We start from the raw sequence: 24,726 nt of genomic DNA, 5'->3' as shown, positions 1-24,726 counted from the left end.
ATAAAGGTAAATTAATTAATCTCACTTTTGTTTATGGAGACCCGGTTCCAAATAAGAGGGAACAAGTTTGGGAGCGGTTAACACGAACTGGTTTGTCTCGGGATACACCTTGGTTTATAATCGGTGATTTTAATGAATTAACTGGAAATCATGAAAAAAGAGGTGGTAAATTAAGACATGCATCCTCTTTTATCCCTTTTAATTTAATGATTCAAAATTGTGGCTTTTTGGAGTTTCCATATATCGGAGACTGGTTGTCTTGGCGATGTTGGCGGGATAAAAAACCAATACGGTGTCGTTTGGATAGAGCGTTAGCGAATGAAGATTGGCATGAATTGTTCTGCAATTCATTCGTAGAATACTTACCAATGGTAGCTTCTGATCACTCACCGGTGATTGCTACGATTGCCGATAAGGTACCACGGGGGAAACGGAGTTTCAGGTTTGATAAGAGATGGATAGGGAAGGAAGGGTTATTAGAGGCAATTGCAAATGGTTGGAATAGTGATACAGAGCTAGGAGTTGGGAAGTTTGTGGAAAAATTATCTAATTGTAGGCGAGCTATTTCGCAATGGCGGAGAGAATTAATTTCTTATGGTCGGAAAACAATTGAAGAACTAAAAATGGAATTATTTGCGGCATAGAGAGATGACAGGAGACCACGGGAAGAGATTACGGAATTAACAATGCGATTAAAAGAGGCTTATCGGGATGAGGAATTGTATTGGCATCAAAAGAGTAGGAGTTTTTGGATGAAATTAGGGGATAATAATTCAAAGTATTTTCATGCTCTAACGAAACAGAGACGGGCAAGAAATAGAATCACGGGGTTACATGATGAAAACGGGATTTGGTCTGCAGAGGATAAAGATATTCAAAATATAGCGGTTTCTTATTTGGGAAAAATGTCAAAAAAATCATGAACTTTCAAATTTGGGACGATTTAATCTTGGAGGAATCCTTGGCAGAAGTTCAAAGTCTTATTACGGATCAGATTAATAATTTTCTAACGGCACCCGCAACGGAGTGTGAAGTGCGAACGGCTTTGTTTATGATGCATCCGGAAAAATCGCCAGGACCGCATTATTTTTTCAAAAGGCTTGGGTTACTATTAAAAAAGATCTTCTTTTTCTAGTCAACTCTTTTTTAGAGGATGTAATTTTTGATAAAAGGTTAAATACGACTAATATTTGTTTGATTCCAAAAACGGAAAGACCAACACGGATGACGGAGTTACGGCCTATAAGTCTTTGCAATGTTGGTTATAAAATTATATCGAAGATTCTTTGCCAGAGACTTAAGACGGTTCTACCAACACTGATTACGGAAACACAATCAGCTTTTGTAGAAGGGCGTTTGATTTCGGATAATATTCTCATTGCACAAGAGATGTTTCATGGTTTGAGAACTAACCCCTCCTGTAAAGGAAAGTTCATGGCTATTAAAACGGATATGAGTAAAGCTTATGATAGGGTGGAATGGATTTTCATTGAAAAGGTTTTAAGAAAATTGGGATTCTGTGAAAAATGGATTAACTGGATAATGTGGTGTATTACAACAATCCAATATAGAGTTCTCCTTAATGGTCAACCTAGAGGACTCATAGTACCAGAGAGGGGATTACGACAAGGAGACCCACTCTCACCTTATTTATTCATCCTTTGCACGGAAGTGCTAATTGCAAATATTCGGAAAGCAGAACGGGAAAAATTAATTACGGGTATCAAAGTTAGGGGTGTCAAAATGGGTTAATACCCATGGGTTACCCGAACCCGCCCATGATTTTAGTGGGTTTGGGTAGAATTTTTTTACCCATATATATATATGGGTTTTAGTGGGTTACCCTATTTGGGTTATGGGTTTAATGGGTAAAACCCATTAGGGTCATGGGTTACCCATGGGTTTCATAACCAAAACTAAAAAGTAAAATTTATATATATCTATATTAATATATTATGTAAAATTTATATAAATATATGTAAAATATCTTCTTTTCTTTACAACTATCTTTTTTATTTGGTTTTATGGTTCTTTGGATTTGTGGTTTTAAGATTTTAGGATGCTTTTCTACTTTAATATCTAGATTTTTTAATTTTTTATTTAAAAACTTTTGTTGGTTTACAATTTTATGTTATTTTTTTGGATTTTTATTATTTATATATTTTATTATACATATATATGGGTACCCATATAACCCATTAAGCCAACGGGTTTCTACAATAATAGGTTTGGGTATGTAAATTCAACCCATATAAATATATGGGTCGGGTCAAACCCATCCATTAAACACTCGAACCCATGTGGGTTTGGGTCGGGTCGGGTCGGGTTACCCATTTTGACACCCCTAATCAAAGTAGCAAACGCGAGTCCTTCGGTCTCACATTTGTTGTTTGCGGATGATAGTTTATTTTTTTGCAAGGCTAACAAGGACCAATGTGGGGTTATTTTGGGGATTTTAAAGAAGTATGAAGCGGTCTCGGGACAGCAGATAAACTTTTTAAAATCATCGATTCAGTTTGGGCATAAGGTAGACGATGCCATCAAGGAAGAAATCAAATCTACCTTGGGTATCACTACTATCGGTGGTATGGGTTCTTATCTCGGATTGCCGGAGAGTTTAGGTGGTTCCAAGACAAAAATTTTCTCATTTGTTAGAGATAGATTACAAACAAGAATTAACGGATGGTCGGCCAAATTTTTATCGAAAGGTGGGAAAGAAGTGCTGATTAAATCGGTAGCTGCAGCATTACCAACTTATGTTATGTCATGCTTCAGACTACCGAAAACAATCACTTCAAAACTCACTAGTGCGGTTGCTAATTTTTGGTGGAGTTCGAATGGGGATTCCAGAGGTATGCATTGGATGGCATGGAATAAATTGTGTAACGGTCAATCGGAAAGGGGGTTAGGATTTCGGAATGTAGACGATTTTAATTCTGCTTTATTGGCAAAACAATTATGGCGGTTGATTACGGTTCCAGATTCTCTTTTCGCAAAGGTTTTTAAAGGGCGGTATTTTCGGAAATCCAATCCTTTGGAAAATATAAAATCGTACTCTCCATCATATGGATGGCGGAGTGTATGTTCAGCTAGATCTCTGGTTAATAAAGGACTTATTAAAAGAGTCGGATCTGGGTCATCCATCTCAGTTTGGGAGGACCCCTGGATTCCAGCTCAATTCCCGAAACCAGCAAAAAGTAATGGGTCCATTGTTGATCCATCTTTAAAAGTTATCAATCTTATAGATAGTCGGTCAAACTTTTGGAATATTGATCTCTTACAGGCGACCTTTGCTCCAGAAGATGTCGAGATAATAAGTGCCCTACCTGTGGGTGCGCCAACTAAGGAAGATACTATGGGTTGACATTTTACAAAATCAGGAAAGTATACTGTTAAATCGGGATATCATACTTCACGGATAGAAAAAACGGAGAACAACATATTTTCTATAGGACCAGACATCAAACCGCTAAAAGCACATACTTGGCAAGTGCAGTGTCCACCTAAGATACGCCATTTTTTGTGGCAAATTTTAACGGGTTGTATACCGGTTACGGAAAATTTGCGGAAACGAGGAATTGACTGTGATACAGGTTATGCCAGATGTGGTGCACTAGAGGAAACGATTAATCACACACTCTTCCAGTGCCACCCGGCACGGCAGATTTGGGCGCTTTCACAGATTCCCATAGGTATGGGGTTTTTTCCCACAGAATCTATTTTTGCGAACTTGGATCATTTATTTTGGAGAATACCTTCGGAATTTGATTGCTCAGTTTTTCCATGAATTATCTGGTATATTTGGAAAGCAAGGAATGAGAAAATATTTGAAAATATAGACAATGATCTACTAGAGGTATTACGGTTAGCGGAAAAAGAGGCACAATTGTGGCATGCAGCTCAAATCGAGCTTATTAACGAAAATCAGGGTTCTGTGGATTTGGTAACTCGATCTCGAGTGAGGGATGCTTCACTTGATTCGACTTATTCAGGGTACCGTTGTTTTGTGGATGGATCATGGAAAGGAAGTGATAAGTTCTCCGGTACAGGATGGTTCTGTACATCATCAAATGGAGAACCGCCAACCATGGGAGCTGCCAACCTCCGTAGAAGTCTATCTCCCCTACATACAGAAGCCGAGGCCCTTCTCTGGGTGATGAAGTGCATGATTGGTGCAGATAATCAAGAGGTAGCGTTCTTTACAGACTGTTCTGACCTGGTGAAGATGGTGTCTTCTCCAACCGAATGGCCGGCGTTTTCAGTGTATTTGGTTGAATTTCAGAGTGACAAGGAAGAATTCTCTACTTTTTCTTTATCTTTAATTTCTCGTAGCGCTAATGTAAAAGCAGATAATCTGGCACGAAAAGTTCGTACAGAACCGCAACATATCACATATGTAAACAACATTCCTCAGGAATGGCTCTTTTGAATTTTAATTAATTTCGGATGACAAAAAAAAAAAAAATTGAAATTGAGAAAAAAATTGTTTATTAACACTCTAGCATGCCATCCAGTTTGTTTCACACGTGGTGTCTATGTCATCAATTTATAAATTTAGAAAGTATTTTTAAATGAATGTTTTGTTGAGTTATAAGTTTGTATGGTGATATATTTTATGTATGAATCGAACATAAATCTTTACTCGATGTGAAAAAAGTATTTTTCCCCGCATGTTATTGTTTAATTCATACATGTATGTACAACGAACTATATACTATTTTTTTTTTTTTTTTTTTTGTCAAAGATGAAATTTCATTTACTCAAACCAAACCAGATGCCGGTACAATAAATGCAGACATTAAAGCAGATTTTGCAAGTGCATCTGCCCTTGTGTTTTTTCCCCGAGGGACATAAGAGAAGGAACATTCATCGAATTGAGAAGAAAAATAAAGGATGTCTTGGAGAATCCCGTAGAGCTCCTTTGAAGAAGACTCCAAATTGAGTGCTTTGATCACCAGCTGTGAATCTGAAGCAAAAGAAACTTTCCTGTAGCCAAGGTCAAGAGCTTGTTTTTGGGCCAGAGATAGAGCAATTGCCTCTGCCAGAAGAGGTGAACCCACATTTGTTGCAGATGAGCTATCATGATGTTCAGAATTGGCGAGGTGATTGAAGAAAACCCACCCGAATCCCGCTTCTCCCGGATCTCGCCACGCCGCATCAGAGAAGCACCAGATAGTACCTGCATCTGTGGTATCCATCGGAGGTAAGGAGCGGCTTTGAGTCTGAGTTGGATGGGTTGACCGAGCACCGATCCACTCTCGGGCTTGTCTGATGGCGTTGGAGAGCACATCAGCGGGTAGAAGTTGAGCCATCTCAAAGATCTTCTTGTTTCTGCAGGTCCAAATGTTCCACAAGATCCACGGAACTAAGGGTTCAGTCCCTACCCCAGAGGAGGAAGGTTAACCAACCGATTAGAGAGCTCAATCCCCATTCTCAAGCTGGATATGCGAGCAGGGTTGAATTGCGATTTGAAAAGCGCCGACTCCCAGATCTTGATTGCAAAAGGGCATTGAAAGAATAAGTGTGGGCAACATCCGGACAGGTTGATGCCTCTGGATTTCATGGTTTCTCCTAGAGGAAGAGCATCTTTTAAGAGTTTCCAGAGGAAAAATTTTATCTTTGGTAAGCACTTGATATTCCATATCTCCTTGAACCAGTTGAAACCATTTAGAGGGTTGTTTTGATGATTTTGTTTTTCCTCCAACAGGGAAGCGGCGTGGTACCCGGATTTTGAAGAGTATTCACCTGATTTGGTGAGGAGCCAGACATGGCGATCCATAGCATCTGTTCTACTTGGTCGGAGGGAGAGAATATCTTGTTCATACGCCGGGAGAAGCTTTCGGATCATATCTCTGTTCCAAGATTTAGAGACAGGGCAGAGGAGATTTGCGACTGTTAAGTGTTGGCTGAGCTCTGTTGGTGGTCCCATGGGAGTAGTCGTCTTTGAGAGAGACACCCATGGTTCGTACCACAACAAAGTATTGGCACCAAATCCAATTACCTTTCTGAGATGAGTTTTTAGGAGATCACGACCAAGGCAGATCCCTCGCCATCCATGAGATGCAGTTGGTGACACCTTGCAGTCCAGGAAAGGAGAGGTCTTGCAATATTTTCCTAGGAGAAGTTTGGCCAGTAAGCAGGAGGGATTGGAGAGAATTCTCCAACTGATCTTAGCAAGGAGAGCATCATTGAAATTAGGTATGTCTCTAAATCCCAATCCGCCAATACTTTTAGCCTGAGTTAGCTTTGACCACGCAATCCAACACATTTTCTTGTGTTCAGCAGAGGAGTCCCACCAGAATCTGGTGAGAGCTGACTGGATTCTTTTACAGAGAGATCCTGGGATTTTGAAGCACAACATTGTATAGGTAGGCATAGCAGCCAAGACAGCTTTCAGCATTGTATCCTTGCCTGCGGTAGATAAGAATCTTGTTGACCAGCTTAGGGCTCGTTGTCTGATTCTATCTATTATCATGTTGAACATATCTTTCTTTTTCCTGCCAAAGAATTCAGGGAGTCCAAGATATTTACCTAGTCCTCCTACCTGCTGCATTCCCAGAGTTTGGTGAGCTTTTTCTTTGATGCTTGCAGGTGTCTTTGCAGAGAAGGTTATAGAGGATTTTCCTTTATTGATCATTTGACCGGAGGCTATCTCATATCTCTGAATAATCTTCAAAAGTGTTTTGCAGCTTTGCTCATCAGTTCTACAAAAGAACATGGTGTCGTCGGCGAAGAGTAGGTGATTTACTCTTGGGCAGCCTAACGCAATTCTGACTCCAGGTAAGGATCCATCCTGTATACTATTGTACATTAATTAATGAGAAGAGATCTTTTCATTATTCTTTGGTCTTTTCTGCCCTCATGAGTCATGAGTCATGAGATATGTATGGTATCAGAAAAAGTCAAAGTCCTACGTATCTTTGATTCGTTTTGTTCCTACAATCTAGAGCTTAATGAGTGCTTCCAGCGATGAAATTCTTCTCAATTTCTACATCCATATATGGAATTTTATTTGTTTGATGCTTAAAACTTAAAACCAAGTAAGAAGATAGAAGCTGTGCTTTCTTCACAGATAGAAGCTGGTGTCTTTCTTACACACTAGATTCAAGCTTAAAGATTTTCCAGCTACATGACCACGGAATTAAAAAAATTTCAAGTTTAATTCACTCTATCTTCTAATTTACCCCATTTTTAATCTTTAAACTTTATAACATTGTTACTAGGATTTATACTGTGTTGTTTTATTACTTAAGTTTTATTTGAGAGTAAGTAAGTGTCGTTTTATATATTCAATAAATTTTAATACTTATTCCTACTACTTTAAGTTATTAACCAATGAAAAAATCATATAATGCATTAATAAAGGATAAAAATTAAAAATTTATTTACTTTTTAATATATGTAAGAAATAATTTAAAATGATACTTATCATAAAACTGTTATAACTATATGGACTCTAAGAGTCAATTACGTAAATTAGAGCAAAATTAACTACATCATGTATTTCATTTTTTCTACTCCGCTCTAGGGCCGGCTGAGACGATATGGCGGGGTGCGACGGCTCGGACCCCAATTTTGTGTTCGGTTAATGTAGGGATTCGTTTAAAATAATAATAATATTAAATTAGAAAAAAGAAGTAAAAATAAGATTGAAAGGATCCACAAAAATATTTAATGTATGTTTTGGTTTTCCTGATAATAAAATTTCTATCAAAATAATATATTTTTAATAGTAAGAAACCAAAAACCAAAATTTGGGGGCCAAAATGTTTTTTTTTTTTTTTTTTTTGCCAAATCAGCCGCTGATAATGTTGAGCCATCCATTCCACTTTACCATATTTTAATATTTAACCCGTCTTGACCATATTTAATCAGTTTGTTTAGTTAATTCTGCTTATTCTAAACTGTTTAATATTTCTTCCATTTCATAGTAAGTGTTTTGTTTTTTCTTTGTGCACCCATATTAAGCGTTTTCTAAAACCTTAATTTTTGATAAATTTTATAATTTATTCTCTACTACTTCAATGGATTTATTGATTAAAAAATTGTATAATTTATTTATTACGGATAAAACAAAAAAAATTATTTTTTAATATATATGAAAAAATTCTTTTTTTTTTTGACATCTTTGGATCGACAAAGCCCGATCCATAGCCAATCCCTACTACGCGGGGTAACGCGACTTACTGGAGTCGAACTCCGGTGGAGAAAGCGGAGTCAAATGGACTTAACTACTTGACTAAAAGCACATTCCCTGAAAAAATTCTTTATAAACACTTATTATAAAACTGATGGAGTATGCTATTACTATTAGGACTATGAGAAAGTCAATTACGTAAAGGAACATTAACTATCCCATGTGATTTATTTTTCTGCTCCTTATTACTGTTGACTGTTTTGTTTTAATACAATATGTTATTGTAATTTGGATACAGAGAGTCATTTGCGTAAAGTAGAGGAACAATGACCATCCCATGTGTTTAATTTAGTTTGCTGCGCTTTCATCACATATGATCCATTTGAGTAGTTTATTGGCTGTTTAACTTAATAAATTTTTCCGAAAATTTAATTGTCAGCTATACGAAAATATAGTCCAACCAGGGTCGGTCCGGTAAAATCCGAGTGCGAATACGAAAAAAATTTTGAGTCCTTTTTAATAAGTAAAAACTGCTAAAAAATTTTTTTTTCCTAATTATGGGGCATTTATAATTTTTATTTAACATTTTTTGTTAAGTTTGGACATTGTTTGCTAATTATAAGATTTTTACTAATTATGAGGCTTTCTTACTAATTATGGGGTTTTTTTTGTTAATTTTGAGGTCTATTTTACTAAGTTTGAGGCTTATTTTACTAATTGTGGGGCCTTAAAAAAAAAAAACCTCACAAAATGGGGTTCGGAAATTTGAGGCCCAATACAAATGTTTTGTTGAAATCTGTCGAGGGTCGGGCTTGAGTCCAACACAAAATCACATATCTAAATTATTTTCTTGATAAACTGTATAGTTTTTTCTTAAAGACTTGATTGATTACTCCAAATATTATATAATTTACTTACTAAGAATTTTTTTTTTGTGCGCCTTACTAACTAAGGATAAAAAAAAAAAATTTAATTCTTTCTTATTGTGTAATATGAATTTTTATATTTAAATGACACTTATTATAAAAAAGGAAAAAATATGGAATTACTAATTAGACTCTGAGGGTCATGAATTGCCTAAATTTAGGGATCATTAACTATCCCACATGTTTCATTTTGTCTGCTCAAAAAACATTTGACCTGTTTGTTTAGTTTATTCTCCTTAATGTTGACTGTTTAGTACAATGTTATTCTAATATGGACTCTGAGAATCAATTGCGTAAACTAGAGGAACACTGACTGCCCCATGTGTTTGATTTGTTTTACTACGCTTTAATCACATTTAATCCACTTGTTTTAATTTAGTTTTTTTCCCCTTACTCTCTTCTGTTTAATACATTATTTTAGAAAAAATAATGGTCAACTATACGAAATATAGTCCGACGTACATGATCACATATCTAGATTAAACGAATGTATGAATAGTTGAATACCAAGAACAAATTTAAGTATTGATACACTAATTTAGTATAACTGCGTGACGACTATGTGTTAGATTATACTATAAAGAATAATATATTGACAATTATTTTACTTTATTTTTATTTGACTCAGAGAGTAAATTACATAAATTAGAGAAACATTAACTGCCCAATGTGTTTGATTTTGGCTGGTACGCTTTAGTCAGATTTGATCCATTTGTATAGTTTATTCTGCTTTACTGCTTACTTTGTATCTTATTAGTTTAGGAATTCAAAGAGATTTTATGAATTAATATGGTTGATTAGGGATATTTTTAATTTATAAATTTACTAAATTTTATACAAAATTTGAAAACTACACTCATGATATGTTGCGTTTTTGGTATCTTAGATTCTTTGTTTAGCTTCCGTTTTGAGTCGTTTGTCATGTCGTAGTCCGTCTTTTGCGTTTTTGTGGTCTTGTCTTGAGTCTTTTACATGTTATAGGTGCTTGAGCGGGATTTAGAGGTTTTCGAGCGTTATTGGGCTTGTTCGGGCCAAAAATGATCGAGAGAAGAAGTAGCGGATACTAGTGACTGGGATCGATCGATACTCATTAAACGACCATCTAATGATCTTTTATCTCTAAAAGAGTTCTTTCTTATTCATATTTCATGAAGACATTTCTTTAAATGCTTTGACATTAATTATCGATTGTTGACTTAATTGTAGATATTATTTATGACTAAATGTTAATATGAATACAACATCATTCCATATAAAATGCGAATATACCGAGTTTTATGAACATTATTTAGTGTAAAGGTATATCTCTAGTACCTTGTTTATAGAACATATTTAGCGAGCTTGTTTTACCCAACGAAGCTTGTGCAGCGTGCCATAAGAGAATTCTCGACTAAGTCATCAATGTGCCTATCTTATCTTCCTTTCCATGGTTACATAGCCAAACGGTTAAACCCAACTTTATAATCTAATAATTTGTTTAACAATATATAGAATGTATTTTCTAAGAACTCATTCATTTCACACAATGAATGAGATCTAAAAGATTTTACCTTAGTCATGTGTATTATCATTTTAAGGTTTAGAAATTTATTAAAACACTTTTAACTACCAATTCTTTCCTCATCTTCTATGATGCACTCGTTGCCTCTCGACATCTACTTTCTTTTCACCTTCTATTGACTCACATATAATATATATTGGACTATGAATTAATTTTCAAGATATATCATAACTATTTTCTCCTAATTACTATCTTTCAATACTCAATTTTTTGGGTTAAAAGCATTTGATTTCATTGATGAAATACCAAACTTATTATTCTTTTTGATCACGTTATAAATTGTAGTTCCACTTGACAATATATTACACAAATTACATATCACTTTTTTTTAACGGCTTACATATTATTTTTTTTATATTTTGCTGCAGAACTCATGAATAATATGATCATTGATTATATTTTTTTAAAGATGGATGACAAGGTTTTAAAATTTTCAAGATTTATTTTTATAGTTTCACGAGATAAAATATGATTTATAACTTTTTCTGCCGACTTGTTGATTCTTGGTAGAAATAATTATTTTATTTTACTGTGACTTATTGATAATGTTGATTTTTTTAACTATCAATAAGTCACAGTAATTACTGTTTTAATTGTAAGATAGTTAAAAAATTACAAAAAAAATTATTTGTAGATTCGATCCCTTTTATATTACTGTGTTTACTGTTTACATGCAGTTTTATCTTAGAACTAAAAATCTGTGTATCATGAGTTTCTCCAATGATTGGACATTTGGACTCTTGTTTTTATGATCCAACTATAGTGTAATTTCTCTCTTTTAGTCATTAGTATACATTCTTTGTAGTATCAAGCTGTACAAACTCTCTTCATCGATATAAAAAAAAAAAAAAAAAACAAAGCTCTTCTTCTCTTACTCTTTCTTTTATGTTATCGGAACTTTTTTGAAAAATCAATACGATTCAAGTGACAATGGCAGACACAATCACACAAACACAGTCTGAAGCACAAACCTTATCGAAAAAACAAATCCGAGTCCAACAAAGATGAATGCGACGACAACTGTGGAAGTCTATAGAACCATTTCTCCTTATGATCCAACCCCGATGCGGTGATTTTACACCCGCTTGGGAAAGCTTCAAACTATGACGAGTGGGATTGTGGAATTAGTACTTCGTATAGTACTTGATGAGTGAAGTATGTATGCATGCATGTAGTAAGACTGTAAGAGATTATTATGTTGATTCAATTTTGTTAGCCTTGGAAATAATTTTATTGTGGAAGAGTTAACTTATAACTGAGATAATATGTTGAAAGTGATTGAGATGATATCACTTTTTATTTCTTATGTGATGTATTAATTAAGCTTCATGTGCTCGGTGTTTTACTTTCATTGTTTGGGTTGCAGTGATTATCCACACTTACCAAGTATAAATCAGTCGATGGATATAAACAGAGGATCTGCATTACATTTCAAATGCTTCTTTCTTTTTAGATATTCGGTTTGAACATATTTTCTCATTGCCCCTACAATTTTGCTGGGTACCAAGATCTCGGCCTACGTTTTACTGATTTTTATTTTTTTTTGGTAAGTACGTTTTACTGATTTTTATGCAATCAATGTTTTATAAATAGAAGTTTTATTTTGGGGTTTTAATGTTATAAATTATTTTATTTATTTTATTTGATTCTTAAAATCATCTGCAGTAGTATTTAAACCTATCTCTAGATTAAAACTGGTTATGCGGACAACTAACCCTTTTTTACGGGACTAATAGATATGTTTATATTTGATTTATACTTTTAACGTCGTACATTTGGACTTGAATAGTTCTTCTTATCAGCTTGGCAAGATATGAGCTCTATACGTATATTGACGTTATTTGGGTTGGATGAGATCCGATCTATAATCAATTAAACCGTGGCGGAAATGATCTATTTGAGGAGAGAAAGGAGGATGTTTGTACCGAGATTGTAAAAACAGATTTATATCGGGTTTTTAGGGAGAACGGAATAACTTCTTTACTATGACTGAGTAGTTTGGTGGTTAACTACAGCAGATCGACCAAACGGAAATCGAAAATACATATCGAAATAGAAGAGGAAAAGAGTTAGGCTTTTCTACTAGGCACTTCTCTCTCTTTTTTCTTTCTCTGTGAAATGACTTGTGGTCCATATCTTGTTCCTAACATTCTCTTCTACTTTTTATAGACTATGTACTGACCTAGGGTTTCTTTTGTATCTCATAGGACTTTCCCATATTGCCCTCCGGTATCGGCCGGCCATGCCTAACATGCCAAATTGTTGTCATGTTTTGTCTAGCGGGCCGAGTTGATGGGCAAAGTTTGGGAGCAGACAGCCTGTTAGTTTCTTTAGTCGCTGTTTAGACCTAATGGCATATAAGGGGTATAGCCCATATCCAACAAGGAGAGGGGTATTGGCCCCATGTAGGGGTGTCAAAATGGATCAAGATTCATGGGTCAATCCAACTCAACTCAACCCATAAACCCTAATAAGTAGAAAATTTTGACTCAAATGAGTTGATGGATCAAATGAGTTATTGAGTCAAATGGGTTGATGGATCATATTTTTTGGGTTGTAATGGGTCAATGGTTTCAATGGTTTACCCATTTAACCTATCAATTTTTGTTAAATTGAATCAAACCAATTCAAATCTCTAAACCGATTTCAATTTGGGTCTAACGAAAACTTCTAAACCGATTGAATATAGTCCTTAATTTTCCCGCCAAAAATGTGAATACACAATTTTCCAACAAAATATAAATTTCGTGATTTTTTCGTCAAAAACGTAAATCCGCAATTTACCTGCCAAAAACGTAAAACCGTGATTTTCCCGCCAAAAAAATTTATAATTTTTAACCAAAAACGAAAATTTGTAATTTTCCAGCCAAAAACGTAAATCCGTGATTTTCCCGCCAAAAATGTAAATCCGTAATTTTTCCGTCAAAAATGTAAATCCGTGTTTTCCCGCCAAATTTTTTATGATTTTAATCAAAAATGAGAATGTAAAATTTTCCCGCCAAAAAGAAAATCCGTAATTTTCCCTCCAAAAACGTAACTCCGTGATTTTCCCGACAAATAATAGTGATGTTGATGATGATGATTATTATTATTATTGTTATTATATTTTAATTATTAATATACTTATTACATTAGTAGGTTAATGGGTCAAACCATTTAACCTTCTAACCCATCAAGTTAAATGAGTTTATGGGTTGACTCATTTGCTAAATGAGTTGAGTCAACCCATGAACTCATTTAACTCTAAACTCATTGGGTAATGAGTTGAGTTGAGTTGAGTTAGGTTAACCATTTTGACACCCCTAGTCCCATGATTTGGTTTGGTTTACATGCTTACTTTATTAGTTTATGGTGGATACTGGATAGTTTGATTTGAAGCATGTAAGTTTGACCAACCCCATCTTACAAAAAAAAAAAATGTTTGACCCCCATCAATTCATGTCTTTGTATTCATTCTTTTACATTTTTTTTCATTTCATCGCATTTTTTTATTTGCTTTTGATATGGTAAATGCATAATCTATAAAGTAGTCTACAATTTTTGTTTCCAATATATTTTAGTTATTGCAATTGGTGTTGAGTTTTTTGTTTTCGTTTTCTTTCATCTAAAGACTCCCATAATCGATAGACACAACAATTCATTAATGTGGGATACTAACTTATATATTTAGATAAGTAAATATTTTGAAAAACAAAGAAAAGCCATATACTATTCTTCATCACCAATATTAAAATAAAAAATAACAATAGGGATGACTCATGACTGAGTAATATGCAACTAAAATATATGGGTTAATCACAATATTATTCCTAGAACTATCTTATCTTATTATATAAAGTATGGTTTTCAAATTTAATAACTTATAGTATCGTGCCACGTGTCAAATTTATCGATTTTAGATTTTGACATGTGTTAATTTTTTTTTTCATTTTATTTATTGTTTTTAAAATATGAGGAAACTATACGCACATGTCAAATTTAGCAAAGTGTAAAACCAAAAAAAAGATTTGTTTAGAAAAAACTTTATAAGGAAATTATACGTATATATCTTATATAAAATAATTCTAAAATTTAAAGAAAATAAATATGAAGAAAATAGATGTATCTTATGAAATAAAAATAGAAATTTAAGAAAAAAAATTATAAGGCAATTATACATATATATCTTATAAAAACAATTTTAAAAAACTAAAGAAGATAATTATAAGAAAACTATATGTATCTTATTAAATAAAAATAGAAATTAAAAATTATTTACTAATTCTAATTCTACTAATTCTAAAAGAAAAAGATTACTTTTTCCTTAAAATTAAAAAAGATTTATGAAATTATACAATTGTATTGTATAATATGATAATTAAAAAAAAATTATAATCACTATTAATCCTAGAAGAAAAGGATTCTAAATACTCACTTCTATAGATAAACAAATAGATAGATAGACAAATTAAGAATATGTGACGATGAAGAAAAATTAAGAATTATGAACGGCGATGGACATAAAATATAGTTGTTGTCAAAGAAGCTCGACCCGATATCAGAGGAGATAAAGAAGGTGGAGAAATAAGAGTAGTTAGGGAAAGAGGTGAAGATGCGGTAACGGTGGTGTTGGTATTGATGACGGTGGTTCAATCTTGGTGGTGGTAGCGGTAAATATTGATGAATGTAGTGGGTCGAAATTAGCGAGATTATTGATGGTGATGATGATTGTGATAGTTGTGAGATTCAGTTGTGGTGGTGGCCTGGTGGGTCGAAGTAGTGAGACTCGGTGGTGATGCCCGACGAAGGAGATAAATAATGATATGGAAAAGAGAAAAAAATTATGGTGGTGAAGAAATCCAATGAGAGGGAGAGAAAGAAAAAGAAAGAGGAGATCGAAAAAAAATAAGAGAAATCTAATGAGATAAAAAGAGAGATTTGAGACTTCTCGCCGGCGAGAAGAAAGAAAAAAGAGACAACGAAGAACTCATGAGTAATATGAACAAAAAATTGACAAAACCATATAGCAAATAGACATTTTTTAGTTAATGTTATTTTCTTAATTATTTTTTAGTCAGATTATTTAGTGCATATTTCCTAATTCGTTATGAATTTGTCTTTTTGTTTTGAGGATTTCTCATATTATCAAGTAAAGTTGCATGATGTAGATATAAACTGTATCATATTGTCACAATTTTGTTTTCATCTTGCCCACATTGAAATTAGAAAGTGTTATACACTCTTCCGATGGGTGTAGATAATTAATTAAAATTGAATAATACACATATGAACATTTATTAAATATCATACTGTAACATATAAAAACAAGCTTACAAATATTATTTTATATTGCACATTATGCATAATTAATCTATATTTAAAAAATAATTAAAATACTATATTTTTAAAAATTAAAACATATTTTTATATAATTTTAGTTAAATTTACAAAAATAAAAATTAAAAATGACAATTTCGATCAGTAACATGTGCGTTGCACGGATCCAAATCTAGTTAATAAATAAAATAAAGTAAACTAATAGTAATAGCTAAGATTCTTTTAAGCATTAAAATATTATTTCAGAAATGTTTTTTCAACATATAATTATATTTATAATGAACCCATAACAAATGTTTCTGGATCCGTCACTAAATATAGTACCATGCAAAAACCTAAATAGAACTCGAGTAAAGAAATTGCGGAGCTGAACATCTTACCACTTGACCTAATCAAAGCTTAGAAGAAAGCAAACAAATTATTATACTTTCATTTATTGAAACAACTCTCTCATATTCCCACAAATTGTGAATATGTTTAGTATTTTTTAAAACTCCAAATATTTATTATGGGTATTATATATGTAATCACGAGCGTTTAGTACATACAATTAAAAATATAAGGATTCAGCTGACCATTATGTCACGTTCTTCAATATAGAGCTTTTTTCCAATGTAATAAACAAAGCATGGTTGGTCACCCTGATACATTATATTAACGGATTCTTGATCATGTTTCATCTCTGCCGCTTAACTTTGGAGAAACAATGGCAGCAATCATCGTTGATTCCCAAAACTTCTTTATCTTCATCCTTCTATGCCTCTTCTCACTCTTCTGTTACTCTCTCTTATTCAAGAAACCAAAAGACTCACGAAGCTTTGTTCTGCCTCCAAGCCCTCCTTCTCTTCCAATCATCGGTCATCTTCACCTTCTCCTCTCTGCCCTAACTCACAAGTCTCTACAGAAACTTTCCACCAAGTATGGACCTCTCCTTCTTATCCGCATCTTCTATGTACCCATCATTGTTGTTTCCTCTGCCTCTATGGCCTACGAGATCTTCAAGGCCCATGACGTGAACGTCTCCACTCGCGGTATTGTTGCGCTTGATGAGTCTCTCATGTTTGGGGCTTCTGGCATCTTGAACGCTCCCTATGGAGATTACTGGAAGTTCATGAAGAAGCTCATGGCCACTAAGCTACTCCGACCGCAAGTGCTGGAGCGGTCACGAGGTATTCGTGTTGAAGAACTACAGCGGTTTTACAGGAGCATTCTCGATAAGGCCACGAAGAATGAGAGCGTTGAGATCGGTAAGGAAGCAATGAAGCTCATGAACAACACCTTGTGTAAAATGATCATGGGAAGGAGTTTTTCAGAGGACAACGGTGAATCAAATAGAGTCAGGGGCTTGGTTGATGAAACGTATGCTTTGTCAGAGAAGATATTCTTGGCAGCTATATTGCGCAGACCTCTTGCGAAGCTTCGGATCTCACTATTCAAGAAACAGATAATGGGTGTTTCCAACAAATTCGATGAGCTGCTAGAGAGGATTCTTCAGGAACACAAAGAGAAACTGGAAGAGAAGAATCATGAAGGTATGGATATGATGGACGTGTTGTTGGAAGCTTATGGAGATGAAAACGCTGAGTATAAGATCACATGGAAGCATATCAAGGCATTTTTCGTGGTAGATGTTCCTCTCATTTTGTCGATTTAATTTGATGATTTACACGAAAATTACTTATAATGTTCCGAGTCTTCTCATTGTAGGAGTTTTTCATTGGAGGCACTGATACCTCAGTGCAAACAACACAGTGGGCAATGGCCGAGATGATCAACAATTCTAGTGTTCTTGATAGACTGAGAGAAGAAATCGTCTCCGTTGTAGGGGAAACAAGGTTGATCCAAGAAACAGATTTACCAAACCTTCCTTATTTGCAAGCAGTGGTTAAGGAAGTTCTAAGATTGCACCCACCATCACCGGTCTTAATACGGAAGTTCCAAGAAAAATGTGAAGTCAAAGGATTTTGCATACCGGAGAAGACAACACTCATTGTTAATGCTTATGCTGTGATGAGAGATTATGATTCTTGGGAAGATCCTGAAAAATTTAAGCCAGAGAGGTTTTTAAGTTTTTCAAGATCAGGGCAAGAGGACGAGAAAGAGCAAGAACTTAGGTACCTTCCTTTTGGCAGCGGAAGGAGAGGATGTCCTGGAGCAAATCTTGGTTCTATATTTGTAGGAACCGCAGTAGGAGTGATGGTGCAGTGCTTTGATTGGAAAATCAAAGAAGATAAGGTCAACATGGAAGAGACTTTTGAAGGAATGACCCTGAAAATGGTTCACCCCCTTATGTGCACTCCAGTTCTAAGAACTCAACCTTTTTCTTTTATTTCTAATATCTAAATTTCCAGCTCTGATGCTTGACTTGGGTGCTTGTAACAAGTTTACTTTCTTCTGTTCTATATGTTTGCATTTGCTCTCTTCTATTTTTTTCTTTATATTTGCTATCTGATATTCAGTATGTTTGATCCGTTGAATTATATTTGCTAATTTCTTAATGTTTGTTAGAGCATGATTATAGGTAGTCTCTTAGAAATTAATCTTAGCAATATTTAAGTAATTTATTTGTAAAAGTGATTGTTAAGAGATAGTATTTTAGAGTTAAGATTTTTGTGTGATTAATGGTAGGCTCTTAACATGTGGTTCTTAGAAAAAAAAAAATATTAATATAAAAAATAAAATTTATAATTATAGAAAATTTAATAATTGTTGCAAATTAAAAAATTTAAAACATACATGAGATACAATTTATAACATAAAGCACAAATGTTTTAAACTTGATTTCTGCAATATTTTATTCATATATGCTCGACCAAATTTTGTCCATATGCTCGACCAAATGGTGATATCCAATTTTTGACTTTTCATTGACATTAATTTATTATTTTCTGTCACAATTTATTAGTTTTAAAAGTTATATAATTTCTTTTATTATAGTAACAATTATAATTACTAAAACAATTTTTTCATCCACTAAAATAAATCATCTATAGACATAAAATTTACAAATATTTTTCTCTGTTTTGATGTATTTTGTAGAACATTTTTCCATATTAACAAAGGGAATTAAGGAATTAAGTTGACAAGAATCTTTTGGATCTCCGTGTACATATGAGAGTTTCTAGTTTTTTTGTCTCTTGTGTTTATGGCAATCCTAATAGCAGCCTGAGATATCAAGTGTGGGAGAAGCTACTTAGAATTGGTATTGCTAGAAAGGATTGTTGGTGTATGGGTGGGGATTTTAATGAAATCCTTCACAATGGTGAAAAGCTTGGTGGGCCAAGAAGGAATGAGGCTTCTTTTGTGGATTTTGGAAACATGCTTAAGGGCTGCGAAATGGTTGAGCTTTCTAGCACTGGTAATGGTTTTACATGGAGTGGTAGACGCAAGGATCTGTGGATTCAATGTAAGCTAGACCGCTGTTTTGGGAATAAAGAATGGTTCAAAGTTTTTCCTGCATCTAATCAAGCTTTTTTGGAAAAAAAAGGATCAGACCATAGACCGGTTTTGGTGCATTTGGTCTCTTCTCAAGATTCATATAGGGGCTCTTTCAGATTTGACAAGAGAATGCTGCACAAGCCTTTAGTCAGAGATTCGATTGTAAGTGCTTGGCAGGCTTCTTCTTCTGTGTTTGGTCAATCGGTGTTCCAAAGTTTGAGGAGATGCAGAAAAGCTCTTAGTAAATGGAAAAGAGAGAATGTGACCAATGCTCAAACAAAGATCAATAAGATTCAAGAAGAGATTGAGTATCTCCATGCGGCTGTCCAGCCTTCCTTTTCAAGAATGGCAATTTTGAAAAGAGAAATGGTTCTGGCTCATAGAGAGGAAGAGAGCTTCTGGTCACAAAAATCTCGCCATGGCTGGTTGCACTCTGGTGATAAAAATACAAAGTACTTTCATGCTTCAGTCAAAGCTGAAAGGAATAAAAACGGACTGGAAAAGTTAATAGATGATGATGGCTCTACTCACTGTTCTGAGGCCTCTAAAGGAGATGTGGCTGCCAGGTACTTTCACAAGCTCTTCTCCTCTTCCTATCCTGTGGAGGCTGATCTCCAGTTTTTCCAAGACTTTGCTCCAAGAGTTACTGCTTCAATGAACGACTCACTTTGTGCTGCAGTGTCAAAAGAAGAAGTAAAGGCAGCTGTTTTCTCTGTAAAACCCTCTAGTGCACCAGGAGCTGATGGAATGACTGGTTGTTTCTTCCAACAATACTGGGACATTGTTGGAGAACAGGTCACTACTGAGGTCTTGAATTTTTTCAAGTTTGGAGTCTTTCAAAAAGAATGGAACTTAACTCAGCTCTGCCTTATTCCCAAGAAGGTAATTGCCTCTGCCATGGTTGATTTGAGGCCAATTAGTCTTTGCTCGGAAATGTATAAGATTATCTCCAAAATTATTGTGGCAAGACTCAAACCTCTCTTGTCAGAAATTGTCTCCCCGTCCCAGTCTGCTTTTGTGGAAGAAAGGCTCATTTCTGACAACATCTTAATAGCCCATGAAGTAGTTCATGGCTTGAGAACTCACGCTGCCACTTCCAAGGAGTTTATGGCTATAAAAACTGACATGTCGAAAGCCTTTGACCGTGTGGAATGGAGCTACCTTCGTGCCTTGTTATCTGCTTTGGGTTTTAATGATGTTTGGGTTGATCTAGTCATGACATGTGTTACTACCGTATCTTACACTGTTTTGATCAACGGTCAAGCCTTCAGATTAGTGGAGCCTCAGAGAGGACTGAGACAAGGTGACCCTCTGTCTCCCTTTCTTTTTGTGTTATGTACTGAAGGTTTGTCCCATCTGCTGAATAAAGCTGAGCTAGATGGAAGAATCAATGGCCTGCAATTCTCTCCTCATGGACCGTCTATCAACCATCTTCTGTTCGCTGATGATACCCTTTTTGTCTGTAAAGCACAAGTCTCCCAATGTGATACTATCCAAGAGATCCTTGACATCTATGGGAAAGCTACAGGGCAGATCATAAACAAAGTTAAATCATCTATCACCTTTGGTGCTAAAGTTGATGATGCCTTAAAGGTTTTAGTTCAGAATAAGCTCATGATCTCCAATGAAGGTGGCGCAGGGACCTATCTTGGCCTGCCTGAATGTTTCAGTGGCTCAAAAAAAGACATGTTGGAGTACATCAATGACAGGCTAAGAAACAAGCTTTCGGGTTGGTTTGCTAGAACATTGTCTCAGGGAGGAAAGGAGATCCTGATCAAATCGGTTGCCATGGCCATGCCGGTTTACGCAATGTCCTGTTTTAAGTTGCCTAAATCGACTTGTTCTGCTTTATCTGGGGCTATCTCCTCTTTCTGGTGGAGTACTATGGAGAATAACAAGAAAATTCACTGGGTTTCATGGGACAAAATGTGTCTTCCTAAAGCGCTGGGTGGGTTTGGTTTCAAAGATATTGAGGTTTTTAATCAAGCCTTGCTTGCTAAACAAGCTTGGAGACTGCTACACAATCCCTCCTGTCTCTTCTCCCTTTTCTTCAAGAGCAGGTACTTTGTGGACTCTCCCTTCCTTTTGGCCACTGCGGGAAGCCGGCCTTCTTTTGCTTGGAAGAGTATCCTTCATGGTCGTCTTTTGTTAGAAAAAGGCTTGAGGCCTTGTATTGGTGATGGTGCTTCGACTAGTGTTTGGACTGGGCAGTGGCTCCTTGATGGTAGACTGCGAGCCCCTCTTATGAAAAACATTCTGGTTGACTTAGATCTTTTGGTCCAAGAGTTAATTGACCCTATTTCTAAGACCTGGGACCCGGATATACTTCAGGAATTGTTTTTCCAAGGAGATATTGATCTCATTAACAAGATCAAACCAGTTGTCTCTAGCCAAGATTTCTGGATTTGGCTTCATAACAAGAGCGGAGAGTACTCGGTGAGATCTGGCTATTGGCTTGCCTCTCGTGACCAGAATATTGAGCTTTTTCAGACTGCGGCTGCTCTCCCTTCACTAAACCCGATTAAAGACTTGATTTGGACTGCCCTAGCTCCTTCCAAAATCAAAGTTTTCATGTGGAAAGCTGTCAGTGGTGCAATACCAGTTGCGGAGAAGCTAGCCTCTAGAGGTATCTCCTTGGACCAGAGATGTCAGGTTTGTGGTCTTGAAGGTGAATCAATCAACCACCTTCTCTTTATTTGCACTCTTGCTAGGCATGTTTGGGCTCTTGCAGACATTCCTTCACCGGAGAATGGTTTTGGTGGTCACTCTCTTTACCACAATATCCATTACATCCTCAAGCTGGCCAAGTGCTCCTCTGTTCAGGTTGAGAAAAGAAGAGCAATCCCGTGGATTTTATGGCGTCTTTGGAAGAATCGAAACAATCTTGTTTTTGAAGGGTTGGTCTTTGTGGTGCTGGAAATGATTGGAAAAATCCACGAGGATGCTTCAGATTGGTTTTTAGCTCAACAAGTGGAGGAGGAGTCTGTGGTATTTGGTACCAAGCATGCAAAAGGCTCAAATTCTGTGTGGAAACCGCCGGAGAGGCCTTGGTTGAAATGCAATGTGGCTGCAACTTGGGACAGAGAAAAAAAGGTTGGAGGAGCGGCATGGGTCTTGAGGAACTCTTCTGGTGTAGTCTTACTTCACAGCAGAATTTCCTTTGCTCTCATTGACTCAAAAGATGAGGCTGTTCTACAAGGCTGGCTTTGGACTATCGAAAGTATGTTTAGTCTCAAAATCAGATATGTGGTTTTTGCGGTTGAAGCTTGTGACCTTTTGCAGGCTATGAGTAGACCGGCGGCTTGGCCCTCTTTCAAGCTACAGTCTGAACTTATCTCTAAGGCGCTGGATACTGTCCCCTTCTGGAAGCTGCGCAAAGAAGATAGAAAAGCTAACAAAGGTGCTCTTTTGATTGCAAAGAGTGTTACCTTGGAGGATCGAAGACAATCATACGTAGCTTCGGGCTACCCCTTTTGGTTAAAGGATTTGTTCACTGAAGATATGTGTATTACTTAGTTGTAATGCGTTTTTTGTTTTCTCTGTTGGTGATTGTCTTCGATCCTTTAATTTTTTGGCCTTGATGTAATTTGATAACAGTTCTTATGCTAATGAAAGTTATTCAGTCGAAAAAAATAAAATAAATAACATACGTTATTTTGGATATACTGTACATATTTGGGAGTGAAGGCAGACCAAATCAGAGATGAGTATTGAGTAGTGCAGACGTTTGTTTTTATGTTTGACCATCTCATTTGCTTTTATTTTCTCTTCAAATGTTTCTCTGTTTTCTGTCACATTGCTATGTTTCTATCCTCTGTTTCTCTTCCCATCTTCTCTCTGTTTTACTTTTAATCCTTTGTCTTGTATAGATGGGTTTCCTACTATCATCCTTATGAATTCAACAATGCTCCCATTTCTTCAGAATCATCTTCTTCCCTGAAACAAATCATCATTCATTCATCATTCATCATCTAAGTAACTAACATACACATAAAAATAAGGAGAATCAAAACTTGTGCTTGAGTACAAGCCCTGGCTATGATTCCAGAGCCCATCACAATCAAACTTGTCAAAACTCTTGCAGCCTGCACACAAATTTCCCTATGCATTCAAACAACAAAAACCAGCTCAACTTTAGGATCTCCACATGTGAACGCAGAGGTTTTGATAGATCCTTTGATTCAATCTGCAGAAGCCAAAGGTAATACTAACTCAAAGGTTCTGTTGTGTTTGAGACTTGTATTAGCAAGCCCCGAAGCAAAGGCCATGACAGCTCCAAGAGAGAAGAGAGAGGAGAAAGCTAAAAGAATCCAAGCAACGGTAGAGTGAATCAATGTTAGAAAGATTGGAAAATTGAATCCAACTCTTCCCATCACCTGCACAATTCAGCCTTACAATTACAATCACATGGTAAAAAAAGAAAAAAGAATTTGAGATTGAAGAAACCAAATTACTAATTTATTGGCAATGATGATTCCAACATCAACAATGAAATTGAAGGACATTGCATCAAACCCTTAAATTAACAATCCGATCAGTCATCCGTAAACCTAAAAGAAGATAGAAACAAAACAGTCAGCTAGAACTGAAATCCGAGCAATGTAATAGCTGAATTTTATCTGATTTTCGGATATCAATCCATTTCACAGTGAACTATTCAGAGCAAACAGATATGTAGAAGGAACCATTGTTCTTTGCGCTGGTTAAGACGTCGATCTGAGGAAGGATCAGAATCGTCATTCTCCTCTTCGTCTTCCTCGATTCTCCTCCACCGGCTCAAGAGGATCTCCACTTGGGGATACTTTACTCAACATTTTACTCTCAATTTCAACACAGAAGGCGTAGTCAAGAGTTTCCGCCGACGGGAATTACGGTTTCCAAATCACAGAGGAAGGAATCGAGGAGAACCAATTTGAAATGGCTTAATTCGAATTTCTAGTCTCGTTCCACAAATTCTTCGATTTTGAGAGGAAAACCAATTTTCAAAGCCCGTTTGTTGTCACCTTCTGCCACGTGGACGCCTCTTAACTTCAGTTTTTGTCTCTTAATTAACAGACGTTTCTTAGATTTAATGATGACTTTGCATTTATTTTAATTTACCATAAAGGCTAAGAACACACTAAGAGACTTGCGATAATCATGCTCTTATAATGAATGTCTGAAATTCATATGCAAGGGATCTAAGGCATCATCTTATCTAAGCTATTTGTATTTTTATTCGACATAAAATCTTGGATGTTACATTCCACTATTTAATATCTATTTCTTCAACCCATTAACATCAATGCCATAAAGGCTATTAAAGAACTTCCTAGAATTTGAATCTTTTTGCCTTTCATCTTTGATCA

The 24,726-nt window shown here is 35.6% G+C and overlaps 1 protein-coding gene and 1 long non-coding RNA gene across 3 annotated transcripts; both read left to right on the top strand.

Annotated features, from left to right (window-relative positions):
- Positions 1-5,755: 5,755 nt before the first annotated feature.
- LOC110226094 lies at positions 5,756-10,312 on the top strand. 2 transcript variants are annotated; one of them, XR_002330215.1, is made up of 5 exons: positions 5,756-6,198; positions 6,286-6,368; positions 6,592-6,608; positions 6,690-6,780; positions 10,045-10,312. It is a non-coding gene; the product is annotated as an uncharacterized LOC110226094 (long non-coding RNA). The 2 variants fall into 2 exon arrangements; XR_002330214.1 differs by having other exon boundaries at positions 6,283-6,368; positions 10,045-10,311.
- A 6,172-nt stretch (positions 10,313-16,484) lies between these two features.
- Positions 16,485-18,430, top strand: LOC9304283 (cytochrome P450 705A20). The gene is made up of 2 exons (XM_002870200.2): positions 16,485-17,564; positions 17,648-18,430. The coding sequence occupies exons 1-2, from the start codon at positions 16,647-16,649 to the stop codon at positions 18,281-18,283; spliced, it is 1,554 nt and encodes a 517-aa protein (XP_002870246.2). The 5' UTR covers positions 16,485-16,646; the 3' UTR covers positions 18,284-18,430.
- The last annotated feature ends 6,296 nt before the right edge of the window (positions 18,431-24,726 follow it).

Source organism: Arabidopsis lyrata (assembly GCF_000004255.2).
Source record: "Arabidopsis lyrata subsp. lyrata unplaced genomic scaffold ARALYscaffold_7, whole genome shotgun sequence".
Taxonomy (NCBI): Eukaryota; Viridiplantae; Streptophyta; class Magnoliopsida; order Brassicales; family Brassicaceae; genus Arabidopsis; species Arabidopsis lyrata.
Note: the sequence above shows the minus strand (reverse complement) of the source record. Positions and strands in the feature narration are given on the sequence as shown.